This window comes from Miniopterus natalensis, chromosome 21 (assembly GCF_054644295.1).
Source record: "Miniopterus natalensis isolate mMinNat1 chromosome 21, mMinNat1.hap1, whole genome shotgun sequence".
Taxonomy (NCBI): domain Eukaryota; kingdom Metazoa; phylum Chordata; class Mammalia; order Chiroptera; family Miniopteridae; genus Miniopterus; species Miniopterus natalensis.
In genome coordinates this window covers 19866002-19889322 of record NC_142101.1, presented here as the reverse complement: position 1 = coordinate 19889322, position 23321 = coordinate 19866002, and the positions used below count along the sequence as shown (strand labels likewise).

At 62.3% G+C, this 23321-nt stretch overlaps 1 protein-coding gene across 1 annotated transcript in view; it reads right to left on the bottom strand.

Moving 5' to 3' along the window:
- LGR6 (leucine rich repeat containing G protein-coupled receptor 6) overlaps positions 1-17980 on the bottom strand; it is a 46718-nt gene extending 28738 nt beyond the window's left edge. The window contains exons 1-3 of the mRNA XM_087828977.1: positions 17778-17980; positions 1571-1642; positions 796-867 (exon numbers count right to left, since the gene is read on the bottom strand). Coding sequence (XP_087685103.1) covers positions 796-867; positions 1571-1642; positions 17778-17980 — 347 coding nt within the window. The remainder of the gene's footprint in view (positions 1-795; positions 868-1570; positions 1643-17777) is intronic.
- Positions 17981-23321: the final 5341 nt, after the last annotated feature.

The window sequence follows — 23321 nt, the reverse complement described above, 5'->3', positions numbered from 1 at the left end:
AGACATGCCACCGAGCAGGCTGCCTGCACTGCGTCTCCATCAGGGTGCCTCCCCCCATCCTGGGCAGCAAGGTGGTGGGGAGCAGGGCAGACCCAGGCCAGGGAGACAGAGAGCTGGGGCTGAGACAGAGAGGGACGGGGAGAGAGGAGCCGGGCTGGGCAGAGGTCAGGGGAGGGCGAGAGGCCAGGAAGCCCTGGAGTCAGAGGCTCAGAGGCTCAGAGGCAGAGAGGGAGGCTGAGGGCAGAGGTGCTGGAGCCCGGCACTCAGGGAAGGGAGGGTGTGCTCAGCCGTGGACCGTGGATTGCTGGCTGGCTGCAGGCGGAAGCTCACAGGCCAAGCGCCACTGCCAGCCCAGAAATAACTTTGAGCAAATTAGAAAAATATATTCCTTTCTGGGTGGAGGTAGCCCATGCCAGACACAGGACTGGACCCCCAGTGTGCGTCCCTCCTCCGCAGACAGTCCTGCCCATCCTGGCTGAGCCTCGGGGACAGCTCTTGGGTCTGTCACGGCGCAGGCCCACAAAACCTACCCTCACTGTCATTATTCACATCCCCAAAAGAAAGGGGTGGTGTGCTTCCCTGTAGGGCTACCATAAATAACAGGTACAATAAAATGGGTGTTTACAAACCATAATGTTTGTTAGAGACAAGCGACCACCCAGAAATGGAAGCGAAAGTGCAGGTAAGGGACCGATAGGAGAGACTGCGGCAGATGGAGACACAGGCACAAAACCTCGCTGTGACCTCGGCTTCCGAGATCACGTCTTGGGATGAAGGTCGCACACTCATACTCACAGGATTTTCAGGCTGTAGAGACCAGAGAATGCCCCTCCTGGAATGTGTGAGAGATGGTTCCCAGAGAGTCGCCTGCAAGTCAGAGCAAAGGGTGGGTCGGACGTTGGCAGGGGACCCACAGAGTGGACCCCGTTAGTCTGTGGGGGAGGTGACATTCATGATGCACAAGTGGAGAGAAAGATGGGCCTGCCAGGTCGGAGGGGAAATCCTGCTCAGATGCAGGTGGTGAGCAGGACTGGCCTCACGGAGCCAAGCTGTCCAGGTAGGTGTGGGCCAGGTGAGCGAGGGCCCTAGAGGTGGAGGCGGAGAAGGCTCTTGAGCTGGTGAGATGCGCCCTGGAGATGAGCAGAGAACCTTAGGAAGGGGTGGAGGTCTGTTGGTCAGGAGGCTGGTGAAACCCCTGGATGTGTGGGGGACGTCTAGGGCAGTAGCAGTGGGAACAGAGAAAAGAGACACTCCAGAAAAAGCCCCCAGGACTTGGGAGTGGCCAGTAGCAGGACCCCAGTGGCTGATGTCCAGGGAGGGGGGTGGATATTGACAGAAAGAGGGGGAGCTACTGGCTCCAGGGAGGAAATGAAGCTACAGTTTGTTGGAGTTCCTATACCACGTGGCCCCTCACGGCCACTCTCCGGTCCCCACCTGAGCCAGGTGTCAGCGGAACACCCTGCCATCAAGAACAGCTTCCCAGCCCCTTGTCCTGAAGGGGGGCCCTGTTCCTACAGCTGTTCGGGTGGCCCCAGCTCCAACCCCTGCCTTGGGAGCAGCGGCTACTCACAGCTCCTCCAGGAAGCGCAGGTGGTGGAAGCAGCCAGGCTGCAGCTCCGTGAGGTTGTTCATGCTCAGGTCTCTGTGTGGGGAGAAAACAAAGGTGCTGTGAGTGGCCCACGAGCCCCGGCCGGCAGCACACACCCACAGAGCGACTACTCCGCGTCAGGTACTGGCTAACCTTTACCCAAATAATCCCCTTTAATCCTCACGACACCCCCCAGGCAGATTCCATTGTCCCCCCCCCCCATTCTACATTCAAGGAAACAGAGTCAAAAGGCCCTGAGATCAAGCCTCTCCTCCTCTTTCCTATCAGACCTTAGGCTATTAACCACTACTGTGTCCCGCCTTCCGCCTGTCCCTCAGCGACCTGTGGGCAAGGGCCCAGCCCAACAGCCTGGAGTGGGAAGGGGCCAGTGCACCCTCCCTGGGGGCACAGACATGGGCTCAGACCAGGCACTGCGTTGCTGGGACCACCCCCAGGCCCTCCTGAGGCTTCCTCCTTTCCCTATGAAGGCATCTTCACCCTCGAACCTCAGGGTCTCCATCCCCCCGAGAGGTACGTGTGTTTTATGTGTCTGCATAGAAAAGCAGCCTGGAGATGGCAGGACGCGCTCCGGAAGGAGCCCAGGTCCAATCTATAAAAAGACTGTTTAGTCTCAAATGTTTCATCTTTCATAAAGCTGGGCTCGGACAGCAGTCCTCCGGGGAAGGGAGACGGTCCGTGTAGGGTAGAGCCACAGGGCTGGCACGTGGACTCAGGGCTGGTTCCGGCCGATGGTTCCCTCCCTGCTCTGGGTGCAGACTGGCCCCCAGGAGGAGGAAGGGTCACTGGTGTGCTGATGGCCACCCCAACCTTCAAGGAGCAGCACCTGGAGAGATCACCGATGGATTTTAAGCCAGAATTTGGTCCTCAGGGTGCTCTCAGGCCCCTCTAGCCAGGGGTTCTGGCGGGGTGTGAAGAGGCAGGGACATGGTGCCCAAGGAAGCCCACGCTGCAAACCCTGGGTCTGCCGGGACCTCCCCCGAGCCCAGCCCGGCTCATCCGCCACCAGGCAGGGGGTGCAGGACTGATTACCTCTCTCTGTTTACCCTGCACATTGCTGAACGTGCCTCCACAGGAGTTCAAGGACCGCGTGGGGCTGTGACTCAGGACTCATCACTCAGCTGTCCCTCCAGGGGCCGCTCCTCAGAAGCTCTGATGTGGCTCCAAGCCCCCCCCCACTAGCGGCCTCATTGGTCTCCCCTGGGGGGAGGGGGCCGTACCCAGCCCGCCCCCACATCCTGCCCCAAGACAACAGAGCCCTGCTGCAGGGCTCAGTTTAAGGAGGTGGATTTCAGAGGGTTGGGTGGGGGGAGCCCCACTCAGGCCTGGCCCTCTCACAAAAGGAAAAGGGGTGAGGCTGGTGCCAAGGAGAGGGGGGGAGGAAGAACATAGAGCTGGGAGAGAGAGGTGCGGGAGGCTTCCAGCTGAGGTCCTCCAAGCTGATGCCACGGGCCCTGGGAGCACCTAAGGGCCCCACTGGCCCTGCTGTGGAGGGGTCATCTTGTGGGGGGTCTGTTATGGGGGGCATGCCTGGGCAGTCTCAGGGAGGGTGCTACAAAGGGGCAGGTTCTGAAATAGGGCTTCCCTGGGAGGTGGGCTGTCCCTGTGCAACCAGAGAACACAGCTCAGACCCGCAGGCCATGCCTAGGCTCCGGGATAAGAGGGTGCCCTGACCCTTGGGTGCCTGAGGTTGGCTGTAGCCACATTAGCTTGGCTCTATAAACGGGTATTTACAAGGGGGCATAGTTGGAATACATGAGTTCTTGGATATGCCTGTCTTGTGGGTGCTGGGCATGTGTGTATCCTGTGTAAGGGCACACATGTGTATCTGTGTATGTGTGGCTCAGAGTGTTGGACTGTAAAAAGTCACAAACTTTCTTGAAGCAGCCACACATCACAAAGCTGGGAATTCTGGGAGGCTCGAATGGCTCAGCCAGGTCTCGCCCTTTGGATGGAGAACTCAGTGTGGCTGTGACCTTCTCTGGGCCTCAGTTTACCCCCTGGTCTGTCTCCTGGCCAAGAAGGAGCACAGGTTGCTCAATGATGCTGTTTCTGGGGCCCAATTTGTGGCTGAATTGAATGCCTGATGCCTGGACTCACACTGTGGTCCACCACTGTCACCCTATGACCACTAGGACCACACACACACATGAGCACACAAACACATGCACACACATGCACACAGAGACATATGCACAGGAACATGCATGCACACACATACCCACACAGACATATGCACAGACGTGCACACACGGACATGCACACAGACATACACGCGATAGGCACATGCACACACATATGCACAGAAACACTCATGCACGCGCACACATCACTGCTCCAGGGCTAGCTTCAAGGGCTGTGGCCTGTTTAGCCGCACAGAGGCCCGTGTTTGGCAGTTCATCTCTGCTGTTGTCGTTTTGAATTCTTACTGACTTTTGGATGAGAGGCACCACCTCCTCACTGCACAGGGCCCTGAAACTGCCTCTCAACTGAACAGCAGGGGTTGGGAGAGTGGGTGGCAGCCCCATCCTGCAGCCCTGGGCCCTCTGGGTGGACACAGCCGTGGGAGTGGGGGCTGGGCGAGGTTGGCAGGAGGGGGGAGAGAAGAGCCGCAGCCCTGGGCTGGGGAAGTGGAAATTCTGGCTGCACATCAGGAAAATGTTCTCAGAACTTCACCCTGTGAGGCGACCAGACCACCCAGGCTGCTGGGTGAGGCTGTCACCATGGAGACCAGGAGCAGGTGTGATAAGAGGGGGATGCTGGGGGACTTGGGGCAGAAACTAAAGGATAGGGGACAGAACTTCCCCTCTAAAGCCATGGGGACTGGTCTGGACCCCTTCTCCCCTCCCCTCCCTCTCTCTGCGATGCCAGAGACCTGCTCTGTCCAATACGGTAGCCGCTCCCCACATGGGAACATTTAAATTTAAATCCATTCCGATTAAATAAAGCTAAATTGGTTCCTTGGCTACACTAGCCACATTTCAAGGCTCAGTAGCCACACGTGGCTGGCGGCACCACAGTGGACAGCGCAGACCTGGAATACGTCCCTCGTCACAGGCAGTCCCACTGGCCACACTGCGGCTTCTGCCGTCACGTGTCTTGTGCCTGATTCCCAGCTCTGCCACTGTGTGGCTTTGGGTAAGTTACTTCACCTCTCTCTGCCTGCTTCCTCCCTGGTAAAATGCTTAGTTGGGGCCCAGCCCACGGCGAGGAACCCACCGACAAAACTGTGGGCACCACGGCCTGGTGCTACCGTTCACCGAGGCCCAGCTGAAGCGCCTCCTCCTACAGGAAGCCTCCAGCCATTCCCTTAGCCATCCAGGCCCATTATTCAAGGGGGGTGTTCGCTGGGCACCCCCCACATACCAGGCACTGCGCCGGGTGACGAAGCTGCGAAGCCCAGTAACGTGCGCTCCCTGCCCCCCAGGAGCCCCGTCGGCGTGGACAGTTACAGGCCTGAGTGACCAGTCCTGGGGCCGGGGGCCTGACTGTCACAGGGCTTCCACAGGCTAGTCCGTGAGGCTTCTGACTGATCCCTGAGGCGTCAGCCACGGGGTCCTGTCCGCGATTACCGACCGTCACCTCCTAGCCTTGGACAGCTCGTTCCTGCGCCGGTCTCCCCATCACCTGTCCTTGTCACATACACACACACCAGCTTCAAGGTCCTTTGTGGGCAGCAGGGCAGGGTGGGCACCCACGGGCGCCCCGGCCGAGGACCGACAAGGGCAAGAGACAGACCTGACGCGGGAGAGGCTGAGGACCGGCCCCGCAGAGAAAGCGGCGCTGAGGGTGCATTTGGGGACCACCTGCTTTGCCCCCCGAGCTCGGCTTCCTCTGACTCACCGGTGTCCTCCCAGCCCCATCCCTTCTCCTCTCCGGCCCCACTTCCACGCGTCCAGCTGTGTGGCTGTGGCTCTGGCTGCCCTATCGGACGTGAAGCACCTTCGGAGGAGGCCTGTGGCCTGCCCTCTGACCAGAAAGCCGAGCTCTCCCTCAGGCCCCGGAGAGGGGCTGGGCCCGTGGGAAGGACTGGGTTGCACGGGGCAGGGCAGGCGGGCGGCGGAGTCCCCTTTGTGAGGCCACAGCCCCGAGTGGTTTGTTTGGCTGAAGCTCCCGGCTCTGCTACTTCTATTCTCAGGATAAAGGGCCGGGTGTGTCCGGGACGGGGGCTGGGAAAGGCCCCTCTATTCGGCACCCCCCATGCCCACGTCCCCTTCCTGTCCCCCCGCCTGCACTCACAGGACACACACAGAGGAGCCCCTGGTGCCACCCACCCAGCCCCGGTGGCACCCGCCTGGGGCCGGGCATGGGCCTGAGGTAACCGATGGATGTTTCTCTCTCCCTCCGACTCCCTTCCTCTCTCTCGAGTCAATGAAAAGCATATCGTTGGGCGAGGATTTTACAAAACCTGTCCCATGACAGCTCCTCGTGAGGAAGCTATTGTGAGGGTTAATCGGAGGGCCCCGTGTGTGAGGGGTATGGCTGTGCCCACGGGGGCACCAACGCCGGCGAGCGCCCCTCGGCTCCCGCACTCAGCTCCCAGGGCCCTTCCTCAGCCCAGCGGAGCTCACGCAGGGTCACACGGGGGCGGGGCGGGTGGAGCGAGGGGAGGGCGTGCTGGGTCAGCCCTGCCCTTAGGAGCACCAGCTGCTGCCCCTCCCTGGTGCCTCCCAGTGAATGCCACCTGCCCCAGCCCTGAGCTTCGCACCCTTTGATCTTCCGATCTCTGGCCTGGGTCCCTCAGCAGAGGCATTCTGTCTCCCGGGCCTCCTCCAAGGAAAAGCAAAGGTCTGGGTGCCCGCCCCTCCTCCCTTCCGTGTTTGTGTGTAACCAGGACAGACACGGAGGCCTGAGACAAGGTCATAGCCAGGTGCCCTCTGAGGTGGCAGTGTCTGGGGGGAGAAGGGGCAGGGGGAGGGTCTGGCCACCGGGCTACCACTGGGCATGGTGCCCTGGCCTGGACACTGCAGGAAAGGTGCCTTCAGCCTAAGTTCCTTGTTCCCAGTACCCTTGTCTGCCGGGGCTTGCTGAGCCCTGGAGGAGGGGTGTGTGCCAGGGTGTAAGGAGGAGGGGGAGGGGACACTCGCTGCCCTGAGGACACCACCCTCTGAGGACAGAGTCAGAACCACAGGCCCAGTTGCACAGAACCTTGGATGCTAGGCTGAAGGCAGTCAGGGAGGGCTTCCTGGACAAAGTGTGGCCTGTGTAGCCACGAGGGACCCGTTTAACCATCAAAGTGGCCTGAGAGCTTTGCAAAGGGTGGAATGGAGCTGGCTGAACGGTGGCCCCCCAAAAAAAGATATGTCCACATCCTAATCCCTGGAGGCTGGGAAGGTGACCTTACTTGGAAAAAGGGTCTTGGCAGGTGTAATAAGTGCAGGTCCTGAAATGAGAAAAGCATCTCGGACTATTCCGGTGGGCCCTAAACCTGTGACAAGGGAAACCCACAGAGGAGGAGGTGATGCGGGGACGGAGGCAGGGACTGAAGTGGCCACAAGTTGCCACCAGCAGTCAGAGGCGCACAGTGGGCTCTCCCGAGAGTCTCTGCAGTGGGCACAGCCCTGCCAATGCCGATACCCTAACCCTGGGCTTCTGGCCTCCGAAACTGTCATAGAATCCATTTCCAAGGCTTTAAGCCCCTGGAAACTACACAGTAAGTCCTCAGGGGTCTCGCAGTACTGCTGCTCCTCGTGGCCCTGCCCTGGGACCCCCAGCCTCTGCCCCTCCTCAGCCTCCATCACTGGCCTCCCTGCTGCCTCAGACCAAGCCAGTGACCTATCCACACGTCACCCAGGAAAGTCGTCTCAGGCTGAGACAGTGCTTGGATCTGATGCGACCAAGAAATTCCACTCCTGGGCTTAGAACCAACAGAAACGCATCCAGACGGTCACCCAGTGACGGTCCAAACAATCACAGCACCAGTGCCCATAATATCCCAGCTGGAAAGAGGCCGATGGCCGTCCGCAGCAGACGGGATGCATCGCCTTCTGCCCCCATGCTGAGTGAGTGAGGTATCCCCACAAGCAGGGGTGCGGATGAGCCTTCAGGCGTGGTGCAAAAAGAAGGCCAGATGCAAAACGGCTCCCCTCATAGGGAGTTCAGAACATGGGCCAGGCGCACCTTGTGGTCAGGGGTCACGACCCGCCAAGGTTACCCTCAAGGTTACCCTCTGGGGGGGGGACTGGAGAGCTGTTACTATTCTGCCTCTTGGTCTGGGTGCTGGTTATACAAGTGTGTTCACCTTGTGAAACTGTATCACTGCACCTGCGGTGGATACTCTTTTCTGTGATACATATTATACTTCAGTAAAAAGTCCGTCTAAAGAGGAGAGACTCATTCTGAAAGTCTTCCGTGAAGCTTCCCCTCTGGACTCCATGGCATCTCACCGTACGGAATTGAAATTGCTTGCTTATTGCAATGTATCATTTTCGCCTCACTCATCCGTGCATCGGGCACATAGTAGGTGCTTAATAAATACTTGCTGAGGTCTGCCGGCTTGGCCAAGGGCTTCATTGTCCTCAGACTCCCCTCTCACCAGCCCCAGCACCAAGGATCATCCCAGGATTCCGGAGTGGCCCATCCCTCCCCACCGTCCCCCACCTCCCAGCACCCCCACCACCAGGCTGCGCACGTCTCCACCCTAGCACTCACAGGGTGGTCACTTTCTCACCCACCAGCCTGACATTCCTCTTAACACAGACTGCAGGCCTTAGTCAGCCTGGGCCTTCTGAGCCCAGGCAAGTGCCAGACACACAGTGGCTATTCAAGAGCCGATGGCTCCAGAGCTCTCTCCGTCCAAGCCCAGGACGACCACATTTCTCCGTTCATCTTAGCTTGTTGGAAACTGGATGGAAATTTTCAAAAGAAATTTTCTTTTTAAAAAAATAAATAAAGAGAACGAATAGGGAAGGCACAGCTCCTAAGTGGAAGGGTTTGTAAACAGATGTCTCACTTAAGGAAACCCTGCCTGGCCGCGGGCTGCCTGGCAGCTACGAGGCTCCCCAGCGCCGCTCTCCTCACCGCAGCCGTCTGGGTTGGGTGCCACACCTCGGGTCTGCCGGGAGCCAGGTGAGCGCCAGCCCAGACCTAAAGGGGGCTGCCCTCCCTCCCAGGTAAGCACACCTGCGCCAACCTGAGCGACTCTGCTCAGCTCTGAACCCGCGACTCTGGCCAGTCAGTTCTTTACTGACCCCTTCATTCATTTCTTCACTCGCCCCACCACTACCTGTGAGCACCCATGTGCCAGGGCTTCGGCCAGCCCTGTGGACACCAGGGAGCCCTGGCCTGGGGCCCTGCTTTCCAGGGGCCCCCAGCCTGGATTGGGAAATAGACAGGTAAACAAGAGCTGGAACCCAGGAGGCGAGCCCAGGGCAGAGCAGCACACAGAGGGGAGCCCTTCCCAGGGTCGAGGGATCAGGGAGCGCTTCCTGGAGGAAGAGGTATCTCAGTCAGCTCTTGTGTCATAAATCAAGCTGGAGCTTTCCTGGCTTTCTCTGAAGACTGCCCTCAAGGGGTACCTTTTTTAATTCTCACAAAGGCCTAGTGTGGGCCTAGCTGCAGCCCACAGTGCTGGGGGCAAGGAGGCCACTGTGACATGGGGATTCCCGTGGAGACCCTCACAGCAGGCAGGCCCTCCGAGATCCCTTCCCTGCTGACCAGAATGGGAAGGAACCTCAGGGATAGTATAGCAGAAAGGACAGACCAAACACTAAAGCAAGTGGTGGGGTGCCGAAGGACTTGGGCGATCTGTCTGTGTAGGGGTTCCAGCCCAGGTTAAGGGCAGGGGGCTGCAGCGAAACTCAGGAGGCCTCCACACCCAGCTTCTAAGTTTGCTCCACTCTCTGCCCCCAGCCTCTGAAGGCCGAGGGCTGTCCACCGGCACTGGGCATGCCAGGGGGTCTCAGGGGTGCCCTAGGTGTTTCCTGACCCCCAAGCCCCACCCCTGGGAGGACCCAGGCCCCACAGCATGGTGCCTTTGCACCCCCATGCCAATCTGGAGAGTGAAGTTAATACTTTCTGGCAGGTGGAGGCAGGGCTGGCGGGGGGGGGGCACCCCAGGCTTCTGCATTCGGAGCAGGGCAGCCAGCAGTGAGGCAAGGCAGGGTTGGCGTGGCGTCGGCTGGCGGGGGGTGGGGGTGGGGTGGGCATTCCTCTTTCCGCTGGCTGCACATAGTTAATGGGGGCCTTGTTCTGGCTGGGCACACAGCCCTGGAGGTGCTGGTGATGGCCATGCCTGTCCCAGCCCTGGGACCTGAAGCGTCACCGAGTGAAACTGCAGATCTCGGGGGACCCTGGCACCTCCGTTGCCGAAGTCTCATCATGGCCTCACTCAGGCTCCTTCTCCCCACTCTCCCCTTGGCATCTCTACTTATACACAATCATTTGTCTCTAAAATATCCTGGCATTAAGGGCCATCGACCCACAGGAAATAGTGCGAAAGAGGTCAGAGGACTCGTCCAAAGACACTCAGCAAGCTGGTGGCGGAGACAGAATTCTGGCCACAATCTCCTGATCCCAATCCCACTGAATGGGAACCTGAAAAACCCAGATGGGCAGAGTCAGGGTGTTTTGGACAAAACTGGAGGAAGAAATCTGTGGACACCACCCCTCATTCTTCCCAGGACTCTGCAGCGCCCCAGCCAGCCGCTCTGCAGGGGGTGAGAGGGTCTCCTGGAGGGGGCAGGGCTCCCAGAGCTTGTTACCGAATCTCTGTCACCAACCAGGGACTGTGTTTGTTGTTATACGGAGAGTTTTTAATAAAACACCAGTTCTCAGCACAGCTGAGCCTGCTACTAAGTATACACTCGACAGATGCTTGTCAGTTTAACACAATGGCTCCTACCCCACCGAGCGGTTACTATGTATCAAACCCCCTTCTAAGCACTTCCCGCAGGGCCTCTCATTTAGCTTCACAACAGCCCTCTGAGCATCATCATCACCCCATTTCACAGGTGAGGAAACTAAGGCACCAAAAGAGTAAGTCCTCTATGCTGCACACCTGAAACTAAGACAATATTGTTTGTAACTGTAATTGAAAAAAATAATAAAAATTAAGCCCTTCCCCAAGACTGGCAGAAGGCAGAGCCAAGATGTGACCCAGATGGGGTGGCCCAGATCTCAGACACTCTCTGTGCTAGAAAACACCCGTGAGGAACCCCCCCAAAACCCAGGACACTGACATGCCCCCACCCCCAAGTCATGCAAAGGGTTTGTCCAGGGTCTACCCGTGACTCCTGGAAGCTCCGAGACAGACGTGCCTGGGCCTCTCGCAGCGCAGGCACCCAGAGCCCTTGTCCCCAAAGGCCACACTCAGGCTGGGGGGGCACCCAGCCCAGTGCCACCCAGGCCCCCCGTCCAGCCGCAGGACCACCTCCAGTGCATCAGGACAGAGGGTGCCTCTCCTATCCTTCGGGGCCCTCAGAAGGCGACCCATCCTCCCATCCCTCCTGCCTTTGCCCCTCACCCACTGTGACTGTGAGACAGAAGGAACCACAGGGCAACTCCCGGGAAGTGGCCTCCTTTGAATTTACAGCCCCTGGGGTGGGAGGCAGGCGAAGCGATGTCCGAGCTCTCACCAGAGACACGGGGCCGGATGCAGTACAAGCTAAAAATGAGAGGCCTTGTTTAAGAATTACCAGGAAGCCTAAGATGAGGACAGCGGAGCAGCGACCAGCATGGGGACCCCCGCGACCACACAGGTGGCCCCTCTCCCAGGCGGCTGGGCTGCGAAAGAGGCCTGACTGTCACCCAGCTCGCAGGGCACCTCGGTCCCTGCAGTGGCTGAGCTGGGGTCCAGGCCAGTCCGAGGTGAGCTGGCTCCTGCCCACTCTCCCTGTCGCCCCTCCAGTGAGCAAGACCCGGCCCAGGCCCTGTCCCAATTCCTTCTCTCCACCTTTGTCCCAGACAACAACCCTTTCCTTTCTTGTCTCCTTCGGCCTCCGAATGGGCTCGTCACCACAAAGGCCGGGATTGGTTTACGGTCCCGTCCTGCCTCAACCCAACACCCCAGGACACCTGATCCTGCCCCGCCCTCAAGCACCCACCCCTGGGCACCCGGGTCTGGAGTCAGGGGAGTGAGGACAGACCGTGTTCCTGTACCTGGCGCAGCCCTATCCGGACCACCCGCGGGGGGAGACTGGTCCGGCGTGTGGGGGATGTGGGGTGAAGGGCAGGTGTGATGGGGTCTCGAGGAGCTCCAGATGCACAGGCTCTGCCTTCAGGGAGCTCCCAGTCTGCTCCCCTGCCCCGGAGGAGCCCTGAGTCTGACCCAGCCGAGCTGGTGTCAGATGGACAGACAGGGACACCCCCAGGGGCACAGGGCAGGCCACACTGGTTGACAGGTCACAGGGAGGGAAGTAATGCCCCTGGGCCAAGTGCTCTCCCAAGGAAAGGACATGGTCCAGGGCATTACGCTCCAACGAGGACCGGCTTCCCCACCCACCGTGCAGGAGCAGATGGAGAGGCGGGAAGCCGGGCCCAGCCTCCGAACCTGCATCTCACAATCAACCAGAAGGGACCTGGCACCCAGAGCTGCGGACAGTCCATGAGATGGGCCTTCCCTGGAGATCTCTAAAGACAGTGGCGGGAAGAGAAGGCTGGAGACCTGGGGACCGGACGCATAGGCCCAGCCCCCACCTGCTGTGGCCAGTCCGCCTGCGCCCCGTGTCTGGTCTGGCCTGGCTCTAGGGCACCGCGCCAACCCCCGAGCTCCTCCATGTCCTTTCTGCTTCCAAAATAACTCTGCTCACTGCCTGCATCTGGCATCCTGGGTGTTTTTCTTGTCCCGAGACCGGTCCCCATGTCTGAAAGGGGAGACCTGAATTGTCATTAGAAATTGAGGACCCCTCCCCTTTTCCACCAAGAGAGTAGTTAACACAAAGGGGGGGTCCCACCATTCTGACAGCCCCCGAGTCAGTGAGTTTGTGAAGGTTTGGCTAAATGAAGTTGTCATTTTCAACTCGGGGGTGGGGGGGCTGGAAATTCCCCCACCTCGCCCCCTGAGCCTCCCCAAGGTGTCCGGAGGCCCAGCAGGATTCCTTGCCCTTGGCCTGCTCCCAGCAGAGTGAGTTGCTGGCCTAAAGTCACAGCCCGTTAGGGATGATCTCAGAGGAGATCCTTGCTGGTCCCTCGGGGCCCGTCCCAGGGCAGCCACGGGCTGCATGCCCACGAGGCCATCCACGCCTGGCTGCTGGAGAGGACACTGATGCTACAGACTCCGGCACCCTGTTTCTGGGGAGAAGCTGGACCCTCAGGACGGAAGGGACCTAGAGGCCTGTACCTCTCCGCTTTGGAGAGCACCCCATCGGGGGCCTGACCGTCCAGGCGCCCCTGCGAGGACGGGCACTTCCTTGTCCGTCGGGGCCAGGAGCCCAGGAGTAGAACCCCGCGCTCGGGGGAAAGGCCACTTCCCTGGAGGTCAGTGGGATGGGCTTCAGTAGTGAGAACAGGGACAGAGGGAGGGGGGCGGGCGATCTGAGGAGCCCCAGGTTGGACCCTGGCGGCCGGAGTCCCACCCTGTCCCAGCAGCCCCGATACTCCCCTCGGGGCCTCCGCAGCTCATTCCGCAGCTCAGATGTTGAGGAAAATATTAACCGTCGGCCTGTGGAGGCAGGAGGCTGGGAAAGGCCCAGGCTCTGCCATCTTTGTCTCAGTTCCTTCCAGGCGCACACTGAGTTTCCATGTTCACGATGAAGAAACGGAGGCTTAGGAGAGGTTCAGGGACCATCCCAAGGACGCACAGCTCATAAACCTGGGGCCCAGTCAGGAGGCACCTCCGGTGGCCCCGTCTCCCGCCTCTGCCTAGCGGGCATGGGCCAGGGCGGGAAGGGACTCGGCTTGTGTGGGGCCATCGGGGTTGAGAGCCCATGGAGAGGGAAGGGGGGGGCCCGGGCCAGCTCTGCTCTGAGCCAGGCTTTCTTCTGCCCCGCCAGCCGCCCCGCCCGGCCGCACCCGTGCCCGCTGCTGCCAGGGCCAGACACTTCCTTTTTCTCTAGCCTACGGCTGTTTCCTGCCTTTCCTTTGAACTGGGGTGCTGGCTTCCCCCACACTCACCCTCCCCCAGAAACCCCCAGGGGCTGGCGCAGCAGGCCCCCCAGGACCCGCTTCCTGGAATCGCTCCCCTCCCTCGCCTTCTCCTTTCTGGGTGCTGCCCCTCTTCTCCCTCCCCACCGCCTGCCGCCCAGCAGCTCTCCCTGGGGGCTCCCTCTGTCCTGCCAGCCCAGGCTCAGAGGCGACTTCTCCCTGCCTCTCCCACGCCCTCGTTTCTCAACAAAACGTGTGGACACCGCGGTCCAGGGAAGTCTGGGAGCACAGCAACGGAGGGACCGAGGTTAGACTCCCAGGTGCCAAGTTTCGGGGCAGCTGCAGCTCAGGCTGTTGGGGTTCATCAGAAAGGAAGGGGAGCCTCGGAGGCGAAAACTGAGGCCTGCACATGGACCCCCAAGGTTCTCTGCTTCTTCATAGGGCAGGCCCTGCAAGGCCCACCTGGAACACGGGGCGCAGGCTGGGGTTTCCCGCCCTCTGCTCCCCACCTCCCCACCGGCCAGGACAAGACTAAAGCTGCCCTGCCTTCCCAGCCCCTCTGTCCTTTCACAGCCCCCCCATTCCATGCCCTTCACAGAACAGGCTCCTCCTCTCCTCCCAGGGCCACTCCCAGGGCCTCCTCCAGGAAGACATCCACGACTAACGCCTTTTGGCCTTGGTCACCCTAATAACACTGAGCTCTTCCCGTGGGCCAGACACTCTGCCAAGCCCTTTACAAGCATCCCCCTGTGGCTCCACACAACAACCCTGGCTGCTTTTACAAGGGAGGAAACTGAGTCACAGAGGGCCGTCAATGGGCCGGGTTCATGGGGCTCGTAAGGGATGACCGGGCCCCCTCTGCCATGGCCCAGGCCCGTGCTCCTGACCATCCGCTCTCCCTTGGCACCTGTCTCCATCCCATCGGTCAGACCGTGTGGAACCTACATACACACCATCGACCCCTCCCACCGGCTAAACGTGACCACGGTGGTCTGAGGGCCCCAGCAGGCCACGAGCAGTCAGGGGTAACCGCGAGCCGACGCGTCTCGGGTCTTCCCTAACCCGCCGCCTGAGATGGCTCATCTCACACCATCCACGTCCTGACACTGCTCAGCTCGGGGTGAAAGGAGCTGAGATCCTCTGCACAAGGACGGCCCTGGGTCCTTGCCCGAGTGGTCCTGTCCCTTCGCTGTGCGGACGCGGGATGGCATGGAGCGAGGGCCTGCCTGTCACCCTCGGATTGGCACGTCCCACAGCCGGGGCTCCCTCTCCCCCAGGGGGGTCCGAGAACAGGCCCTTCCCGGGCAGAACGTCTCCATGAGCCTCCCTGAGAGGACAGCTCGCTCAGGAGGAGACCTGAACCCACGAGAGCCACCTGGAGGACTGTGGGTGTCTGAAGCCCATCTTCCCAACCTTGGTCAAGCAGGGACCCAAGCAGTCATTTTGGACTTTAGGTTGGAGGAGAGGGTGGCAGCTGGACATAAAGGGGCGTCTGGTCCTCCCTGGAACCAAGATGGGGCGGTCGAGATATGCACCCCGTGAAAGGGGCTGGCTAGAGGAGGGATGCTGAGCCCAGGGCGGGAGCAGCTGTGAAGTATTATTTATTGGGTGTGGGAGTCAAGGACCCACAGGGGTCTCCTGGGGCCCCTAGTTCCTTGGTGCCCCTGTGGTCTCATCCACGGCTCCCTCTCAGGATCCCCAAGTTCCCTCTGGCTCACTTCCTGTCCGTCCGGCGCTTCAGTCTTACCTTTCACCTTCGCCCAGCATCAGGAACCTCAGGGCCCCCTCCCATCTCACCCCCGTCCCCGACGTCCACCAAGCCCCAGAACAGCCAAGCCTTGACCAAGAGCAGCACCCCTCTCCTCCTCCGGGAGGTCTGCACCCACCCAGGGCTCAGCGTCCCTCCTGCGTGAAGGGCCCGGGAGCTTCCTTCCCCTCCACCGAACACCCGACAGACAGGAGGCGAGACGGTAACAGCCACTATTCAGGGGCCACCCTGCCTGCCAGGCACCGGGCTTGATACCGACACGTGACCTCGCTCAGCCCTCCAAGCAGCCACTTCTCTCCACGGATGAAGGAAGGACCTGAGCTCCAAGGAGCTGGGTGGCTCTCCACAGGTGGCAGAGCTGGGAAGGAGCCAGGGTTTGGTGGCCCAGACAGAGGGGCACTGTGGTCACATCAGATGCAAACTCACGCCCCCCTCGGCAAGAGCCAGGCGGCTCGGTGCACAGCGAGAGTGGCCGCTTCCCAACGTTGCTGAGAAGGGGAAGGGGCCCAGGGTCCTCCCTGGCCAGGCTCTTCTCAGCGACAACCCTCGGGGCTGCTCTCCTAGAGGCAAAGAGAGAAGGCTCCTCCTCTGAGCCACGCTCCGGCCAGCGGCTCCAGGAGAGACCCCTTCACCCCAGTCCAGAGGGGACAGCTCCACAGCCCCAGGCCCCCCTTCCACACTCCAGGGCCCACCACTAAATTCCCAAAGTCCCCTCCCCCTCTCAGAAGCACCGTGTGTGTCTAGGGACAGAGCTTTCTCAATCCCCAGGGAGACCCAGGACCAGCTCAGGACACCCCACCTCCTCTGAACCCAAATGCAGCCCTCACAGCCCCGGGGACCTGTGACAAGAGCGTGGGGCCTGGGCATGGGATGCTCAGATCCCCAAGGTGCCATGTTCCTTCCTTCCCAGGCTCTTCCCGAGAAAAGGTTGCCAGGGAGACAGGTGCTGGAGAGGAGACTGGACCAATCAGCCCAGGAGGTGTTACCCCCCCCAACCCCCTCAACACAGGAGAGGTACCTTTCTCCTGCCCCCACCCCGATTTCCAAACTTTTTAGCCACAGAACCCCGTCCTCAAATGAATCAATGTCACACACCCCAATATATATGCAGGGGCCACAGGGGGGCTGCCCCGGCTTGGCTCACAGCGGGTACCCCTGCCTTCAGCCCCCGGATTGGGGGAGAGGGGTGCCCTTCTGGAATACGGACACTATTTCTCCCCCCACTGCGTCCCCTGGCCCCTACCCTGTGCCTCTGGGAGTGGAGGGGTCATCCCAACTCAGGGCAGAGAGACAGGGAGGGGAGCCCTGTGAGGGGCTGAAACCAGGGCCCTCCATGCCCATCCAGGACGGGCCAGCACTGAGCGCCCTGGTCCCACTTGGTTCAGCAGACACTCCAGACACTTGTGAAAACCGTCCCGGCTCTGTCTCCCTCAGAGCCCCCAGGTCCTGAAGCCTCAAAGCCAGGAGGTTGCAAGACTCCGCCCCGGGACCGATGGCCCCAGTATTTCCACCTGCTCTGCCCTCTGAGGAAAGCTGCGGGAGCCTGGGCAGGGCTGGGCGGTTACCTTCCCTTTCCCCAGGGCGTGGGTGGGAGTGCAGCAGGCGGCGGGGAGTGAGCTCGCACGCCCCTCCTGCCCGGGGCACCGCAGCCAGAGCCCCCGGGCTCGGAGGGGAAGCTCCCGCGAGCCGTCCTCTGGACAGCTGCCCCCGAGAGGGTCCCCTTCACGCGTCATCTCACCCCAACTCAGACTCTAAAAATGGTTCTCTGGTTTTCAGCCTCGGCGCCTGCCCACAAATTAGCGTCTCCAACACTGCCTCCTGGGATGTGACTTCGCAGAGGCCCCCCGGGGGAGCCAGGAGGCCTCGGAGAAGGGACTCGGTGCTGGCAGGGTCCCTTTTGGAGGAGGCAAGGGTGGGTAAGGCTCTTTTCCCAGCTTCTGGGACCCCCCACCAAGGCCACCCAGCCTCAGAGGGACAGCTCTGCTGTCCGGGCCACCAGAGAGGAGCAGACCTTTGCACCCACTGGAGCCCCCCCAACTCACTCAGGCTCGCCCTCAGCCGCCCTCTGGGCTCTTTTGAAGGGAAGGGGTCGCTAAGCCCAGTCCCTCCAGCTCAGGGTCCAGAGACCCGCCTCTTACCAAGCCTGAGCTCCCGCAGGGAACCCGCAGGACAGGGAGGACTGCGGACCAGGAAGGGAAGCCCCAGCACAGCCTGTCTGAGATTCAGCCTGACCTCTCCAGCCCCTGTCCCCAGCGGTCGGGCCACTGGAAGGGGAGAGAACCTCCCCGATGTCCACGCGCAAGGCACCCACCCAGCAGGTGCCCCAGACGGCGGCCGGGCGGGCCCCCGCGGGGGCCATAGGGACGCGAGGCCGGTACTCACAGGTAAGCCGTCAGGGGGGCCAGGTCCCGGGGCACCGCGGAGAGCCCGAGCTCCGAGCAGTCGGCCCACAGCGTGACGCCGTCCTCCTGGCAGTGGCAGGGGGCCGGGCAGGCGGCGGGCGCCGGGCCGGGCTGCGGGGCGCCCGGGGAGGCGCAGAGCGCGGCGCACAGCCAGAGCGCGCGCAGCCCGGGCGCGCAGGGCATCGCGGCGGCGGGGCCCGGCACCTGGCGGCCGGCGGCGGGCGCCCCGGGGGTGCGGCTGGGGGGGCGCAGCGCCGTCGCCGGCGGGAGGGGCGGCCCCCGGGCTCTCTCGGGGCGCAGCGGCGGGCGCGGGGCGGCGCAGTCAGAGCGGCGCAGGCATCGCCGAGTGCGCTACTCGCTTCACGGGCTGGGCTTGGCAGGGGAGGGCGACACGCAGAGGAGGAGCCAAGGAAACTTTCTGCGCCGCGACTCGCCCCTTCCGAGCTGGCAGGAATTCCACCCAGGGAAGAAAAAACAGCCGAGAAGCCCCACAGCCGCGCGCAGCGCCCGCATCGCAGGGACCCGCGCTTGTGTGGGCCACGGCCCAGGGCCCAGGCTTGTGGGCTCAGACCCTGTCGTCCGCAGGGACAGCCACGGGTCACAGGGGCCCTGGAGGAGGCCCCCTGGAAGCACCCTCAAGGGTTCCCATAGGCGCCCACGCCCTCTACCACCGCAGGGGGAAACTGAGGCCCCAGAAAGCGATTTGGCCAAGGTCACCCCGCTGATCGGGGGGCAGCCCGGGGACTGGAGCTTAGGGTCGGTCCTTGTCACCCCGTCTCCTGGGAGAGGGAAGAGAGGGGTTGTCCTGAGAGGTCAGGCTGGGCAGGGCTCCCCTGGCAGCTGGGACGGGGTGGTGGGCACTGGGGAGGAGGCCCGTGCCCTGCCGCCTAAGATGTGGGTGCGCATTTCCACCCGCGGAGCGCACTTTGCACGCGACTCGGTCGGGCTGCAGGCCCCGGGGCCACCTGGATCCCGCTCCCAGGACCTGGCCGGGGGCCAGGCGGAGGGAGTCCCGCGGCTGTCAGAGCCCCAAAGGCAGCGGGCTGGCGCCCCCTGGCGGCCAGAGGTGCAGCTGCGGCTCAAACGCCCTGGGGCGGGACCCCTGGCTGCTTTCCCTCCCACCTGCCTCGGAGGCTGGGGGGGGGGGGGCAAGAACACCTGGCCCCTCCTGCCTTCAAGGCAGTGTGGCAGGGCTGAGGGGCCCTTGGGGATGCTGGCAGGTAGGGAGGGCCAGGGTGGCCCAGAAGAGGAGCTGGGAGCAGGATCCGTTTTACTGCATATTGAGGGGGAGGGGGGAGACCTTGAGTAACTGGGGCTCTGGACCCAGGCACCCCAGACACTAGAGACTGAAAACTGGGGAGCTGGAGGGCTGGGGGTAGGGGCCGCCCCCGGGGAAAGCCCCCAGGAGGTCAGCTGTGGGTTGGCCAGTGCAGCCAGCCCCCGGCCCAGCCAGGTGTCCTCCCCGTGGCCACAGGCCCTTGCCCTGGGCTCCGTGACCCGAAGTCTCCGAGGCCCTTTCTTCCTCCTTGGAGGCTCATGGGCAGAACACGCCCGGCCTCGGGCTCGCCCACGCTCTTCGCTCCCCGACTCCACAGCCCGGAGCCCCGACGGCAGGCTCCCTGGGGCTGCCCGCCCGCCCAGCAGCACACACCTCTCCCGCTCCTGCTCAGCGCAGTGACCACCTAGGGCAGCCCGGCCGCCAGGGCGCTGTTCGGACAGCTGTAGAGAAGGGCCTTCTGCTCCCCGGGGCAGACACGGGGTGTCCGACGAGGAAGGCTCCCTGCGTCTCCCGCTCCCACGCCCCTCGGAGCGCACTGTGGTCCACAGCGCCCCCTGGTGGCTGCTCAGGTGAAGCTGCCCGGAGGCCGCCTTTCTTGCTGAAAGGCAGGATGCAGACGCCCCATTTTGGGTGCCCACCCTGGCAGGCTTCGCCCCGTCGGACTCCTAATCCCTTCTCCGCCGAGAGCAAGATCAAGTGGGCACAGTGGGAAATAGCAGAGGCCAGCTGGGCGCTCGAGGGCCTGGTCCCCCTGCTTCCCCAGCTGGGCGGCCCGGGGCACCTGACACCCAGGTCACTCCTGCAAGGAGAACGTGTGCCACCTGGTGGTCAGGCTCGGGAACTGCAGGCCCAGAGCCAGCACGGCCGGGATGCGGACCTGCGGTCCCCGCGCCAGCCGCCAGGGCTGCAGGTTTTCTTGAGATGCCCCCGGGTGGCAACGAATTCCTGCTGCGGCGGGTAGCCCTGCGGGGGTGTAGGGCAGGAACACGTTGGCCCCCCTAGGCCCCACCCAGCACACAGGGAGTGAGGACACTGTGAACACCCCAGTACGTGCACAAACGCATGCACACCTGTGTGCCCCAGAACTCAAGCCAGGAGGGGTGGCTTCACCGCCCGGCCTACCTGGATGGGGCAGAAAAACCTACTGGAGAATAAGACCCAGATGTACCAAAAAGAGTCTCCCAGCCCACCCTCTTCACCAGCCCCTCTGAAACCAGGCCGTGTTTCCCCCACAGTCAACAGCCCCTCATAGCTCCCCGTGGTCCACTTAGCGAAATTTAAAGCCTCGGCCCAGCATCAAGCTGCCCCTCCCGCCTCTTCTCCCACCACCCACGGCCGTCTCACACACTGGCCTTCTCTCCCGTCACTATCAGAATTCTATTTGTCCTTCCAGAGATAGAAGTCCCCACGCGACTGCCAGGGCCAGGAGAACAGGACTGCAGAGGCCACCTCAGCCGCCTCCCAGCTCGGGCCCAGCCAGCTGCCTGCCCCTCCTCTGCTCCGCCCGCCCCAAACCTCAGAGCGGCCCACCGGCCCTGGACCAGGGCCTGGAAACAGAGCCCTGCAGACTCATCAGATTTTCCCGCTGCATGTGTGTGTGCCTGTGTGCGCGCATGTGTGCGCACATGCACGCGTGTGCTCTTTCAGAGGAACCAGGGGAGGGCAACTAGAGAAGCTGATCCGAAAGGGAGGCTGTCCCAGGCTGGCGAGGACCCCCCACCCCCACCCCCGTGCCACCCCCTCACCTGGGGCACCTCTGGTGGAGTCTCCACAGCAGCAGAGAGGAAAGGAACAGGGCAGAGACACCCTGATTCAGAATCTAAGGGGAAGAAGTGTAGCAGACTCGGTTTGGGGGGACCCCAGGCCCTCCCCAGGGGTCCCCACAGGAGGGGCCTGTTGAGGATAGCACAGAGGCACACCTGCCAGCCTCCCCCCCTGCCTGGGGCAGCTGCGGATGGGGCAGGGACTACAGAGAGGCTGCAGAGAGATAACAAGCACCCTCCCCAGCCCCAGCCTCTTCATTCAGCAAAAAAAAAAAAGTCCCACAGGGCTGTGTCTCGTCCCCACTAACCACTTCCACAGACAAAGCCACATCCTCTCCCAAGAGAGCCCCTGGGGTCCTCCTGAGGTCTCAGAGCACCTCACTGTTTCCTCCTGGTAAGGGCCAGCCGGGCGGCCGAGGAGGGCAGGGGATGGTCCAGGCGGGATGGTCCAGGGGTCCCGGCCCTGTGTGAGCCAGCCGGCCTCTCCCACAGCTGTCCCAGGGAGCACCCTTCTGCCCCCCTTCCCCTGCATGAAGCCAGCCTTGGGCACCCCCCACGCTGGGGGAGGACAGTCACCAAGCAGGAGAGGGGCAGGTCTCCCACTCTCCCTCCCACACCTTGGGAAGGTCACAGGAAGGGGGTGGCCTTGGTTTCCCTGACTGGGCTGCAGGAAGGCAGCAGGGATCTGGGGACAGGGCACTGGGAATGGCTGGGGGAGGGTGGCAGTGTGCTCGAGGCAGCCCTCTCCCAGGGTCTGGCTTGAGGAAGGGGCCCCGGCTGAGAGACCAGTCAGAGGCCTGGGTCTGACCAGATGCTCCCCCCACCAGCCCTCCCCTGGTTGGCTTCTCCCGCTGGCAGCTCCCTAGTGCTCGGCTCGGCACTGGGTGAACCTTCTGAGCTAAGCTAGTGGTGGTCCTGTGGCCATCCCGCTGAGGAGAGGAGCCTGCGCCCAGGGAGGTCACTCGGCACACACGGGGCTTTCTGGCTCAGCTGTGGGTATGCTTTCTCGGGAGTCAGGGAGGCTGGAACCTAAACCCCAGCTCTGGAAGGCAGGTCAGCAGTTGAAGGGATGAAGGCTGAGAGCCCCTGGGGGCAGGCCCATGCCAGGAGAGGGGAAGGTCCTGGAGAAAGATCACTCCCAGGGACCTCCAGCCTTCCCCTCTCGCAGCAGCCAGGAAGGGCAGACAGGGTGTCGCAGGCCCCTAGGCCAGGTTGGGGAGGGGCTGCTGTCCCCTCAGGGGCTTGGGGGGCTGTGCTCTCCCCCCACGGAGCCCCCCACTCCCCTATGTCCGGGCATGTCGAAGAAGAAGAGGAGTGGGCAGGAGGCAGCAGTGACTGTCCCCCCCAAACACACTCAAAGGGAAATGAGCTCCAGGACCTGAGCTCGATGTCTTGCCTGGCACCCACCCATGACCCCCACCACCTTGTTCTCTGCCCAAGTGCTCAGCTTCCAGCTCCCCTGACTGCTGTGGGACTGACCTAGGGAGGTGAGGGGAGCTCACAGTCAACAGGGCTCAGGCCATGGAAACCAGGGCACCGGCCGCCCTGCGGGGGAGGCTTAGCCCGCTTCCTCCTCCCTCCCTGTGCTCCCCCAGCTTCCTGTTCTCATAACAATCACCAGCCTTGCCCAGAGGGGGTGGCCCTCTTTCCAACACCCCTTGCCCCCTCTTGGACCTCAGGGCCCCACTATTGACTCTCAGGTTTGGGGGGGCGGCTGAGACAGAGGCCAGCCTCGGGTCACTTTCCACAGGTATCCAGGGACTCCCATGCTCTCGGGGGCTGACTGCAACCCAGCTCTGATCAGCTTCCTTGTGGGAAAACCATCCCCAGGGAGGGAGGGTCCAGGACCAGCTGGCTACAGAGAGGAGCCCGTCCCTGGTCCCCATGGCCAAGAGCAAGGGCCATGCTGGGAGGCTGCCAGCCCCAAAGGGTCGTCCTGTTCACCTCCAGCCCCCTTTCCCACGGGCCAGCCCTGCCCACCGCCCCTCCTGCGTTCCACCCCGGAGCCTACTGTACATCACTTCTTTCTGGCTGTCACCGTTTGACGGCTGAATGAGAGAAGTGGGAGGAAGAGATAGGACGGTGCAGTGTGTGGGGGGCCAGGAAGGGAAGGGTGTCTGGAATGTTACAAGGTAAAGGGAGACAGAGGTGCCGCGAGCATGAACCAGCTGGGCCTGCGGAGGCCAGGCGGGGGGGGCAGTGGAGCCCTGGACCTGGGGGCCACGCTCCAGGCGCCCAGCAGGGAAGAAGACATGGGAGCCCCCTGGAGTGAGGGTGAGGACTGTCCACTCTCTGTAAGTCTTCTGAGTAGATGTCAGGGCCCTGGAAGGAGGCCTGGAGGGGACTGGGGCCAGCCAAGGCCCCTCAGACCCTTCTATAAGCCGTCTCTGCTACCTTCTCCCAGGCGACCAGCCCATCTCCGACCAGAAGCAGCTGGGAGCTGGGGTGCGGCTCAGGGCCTGGGGATGACCCTCTGGGCCTG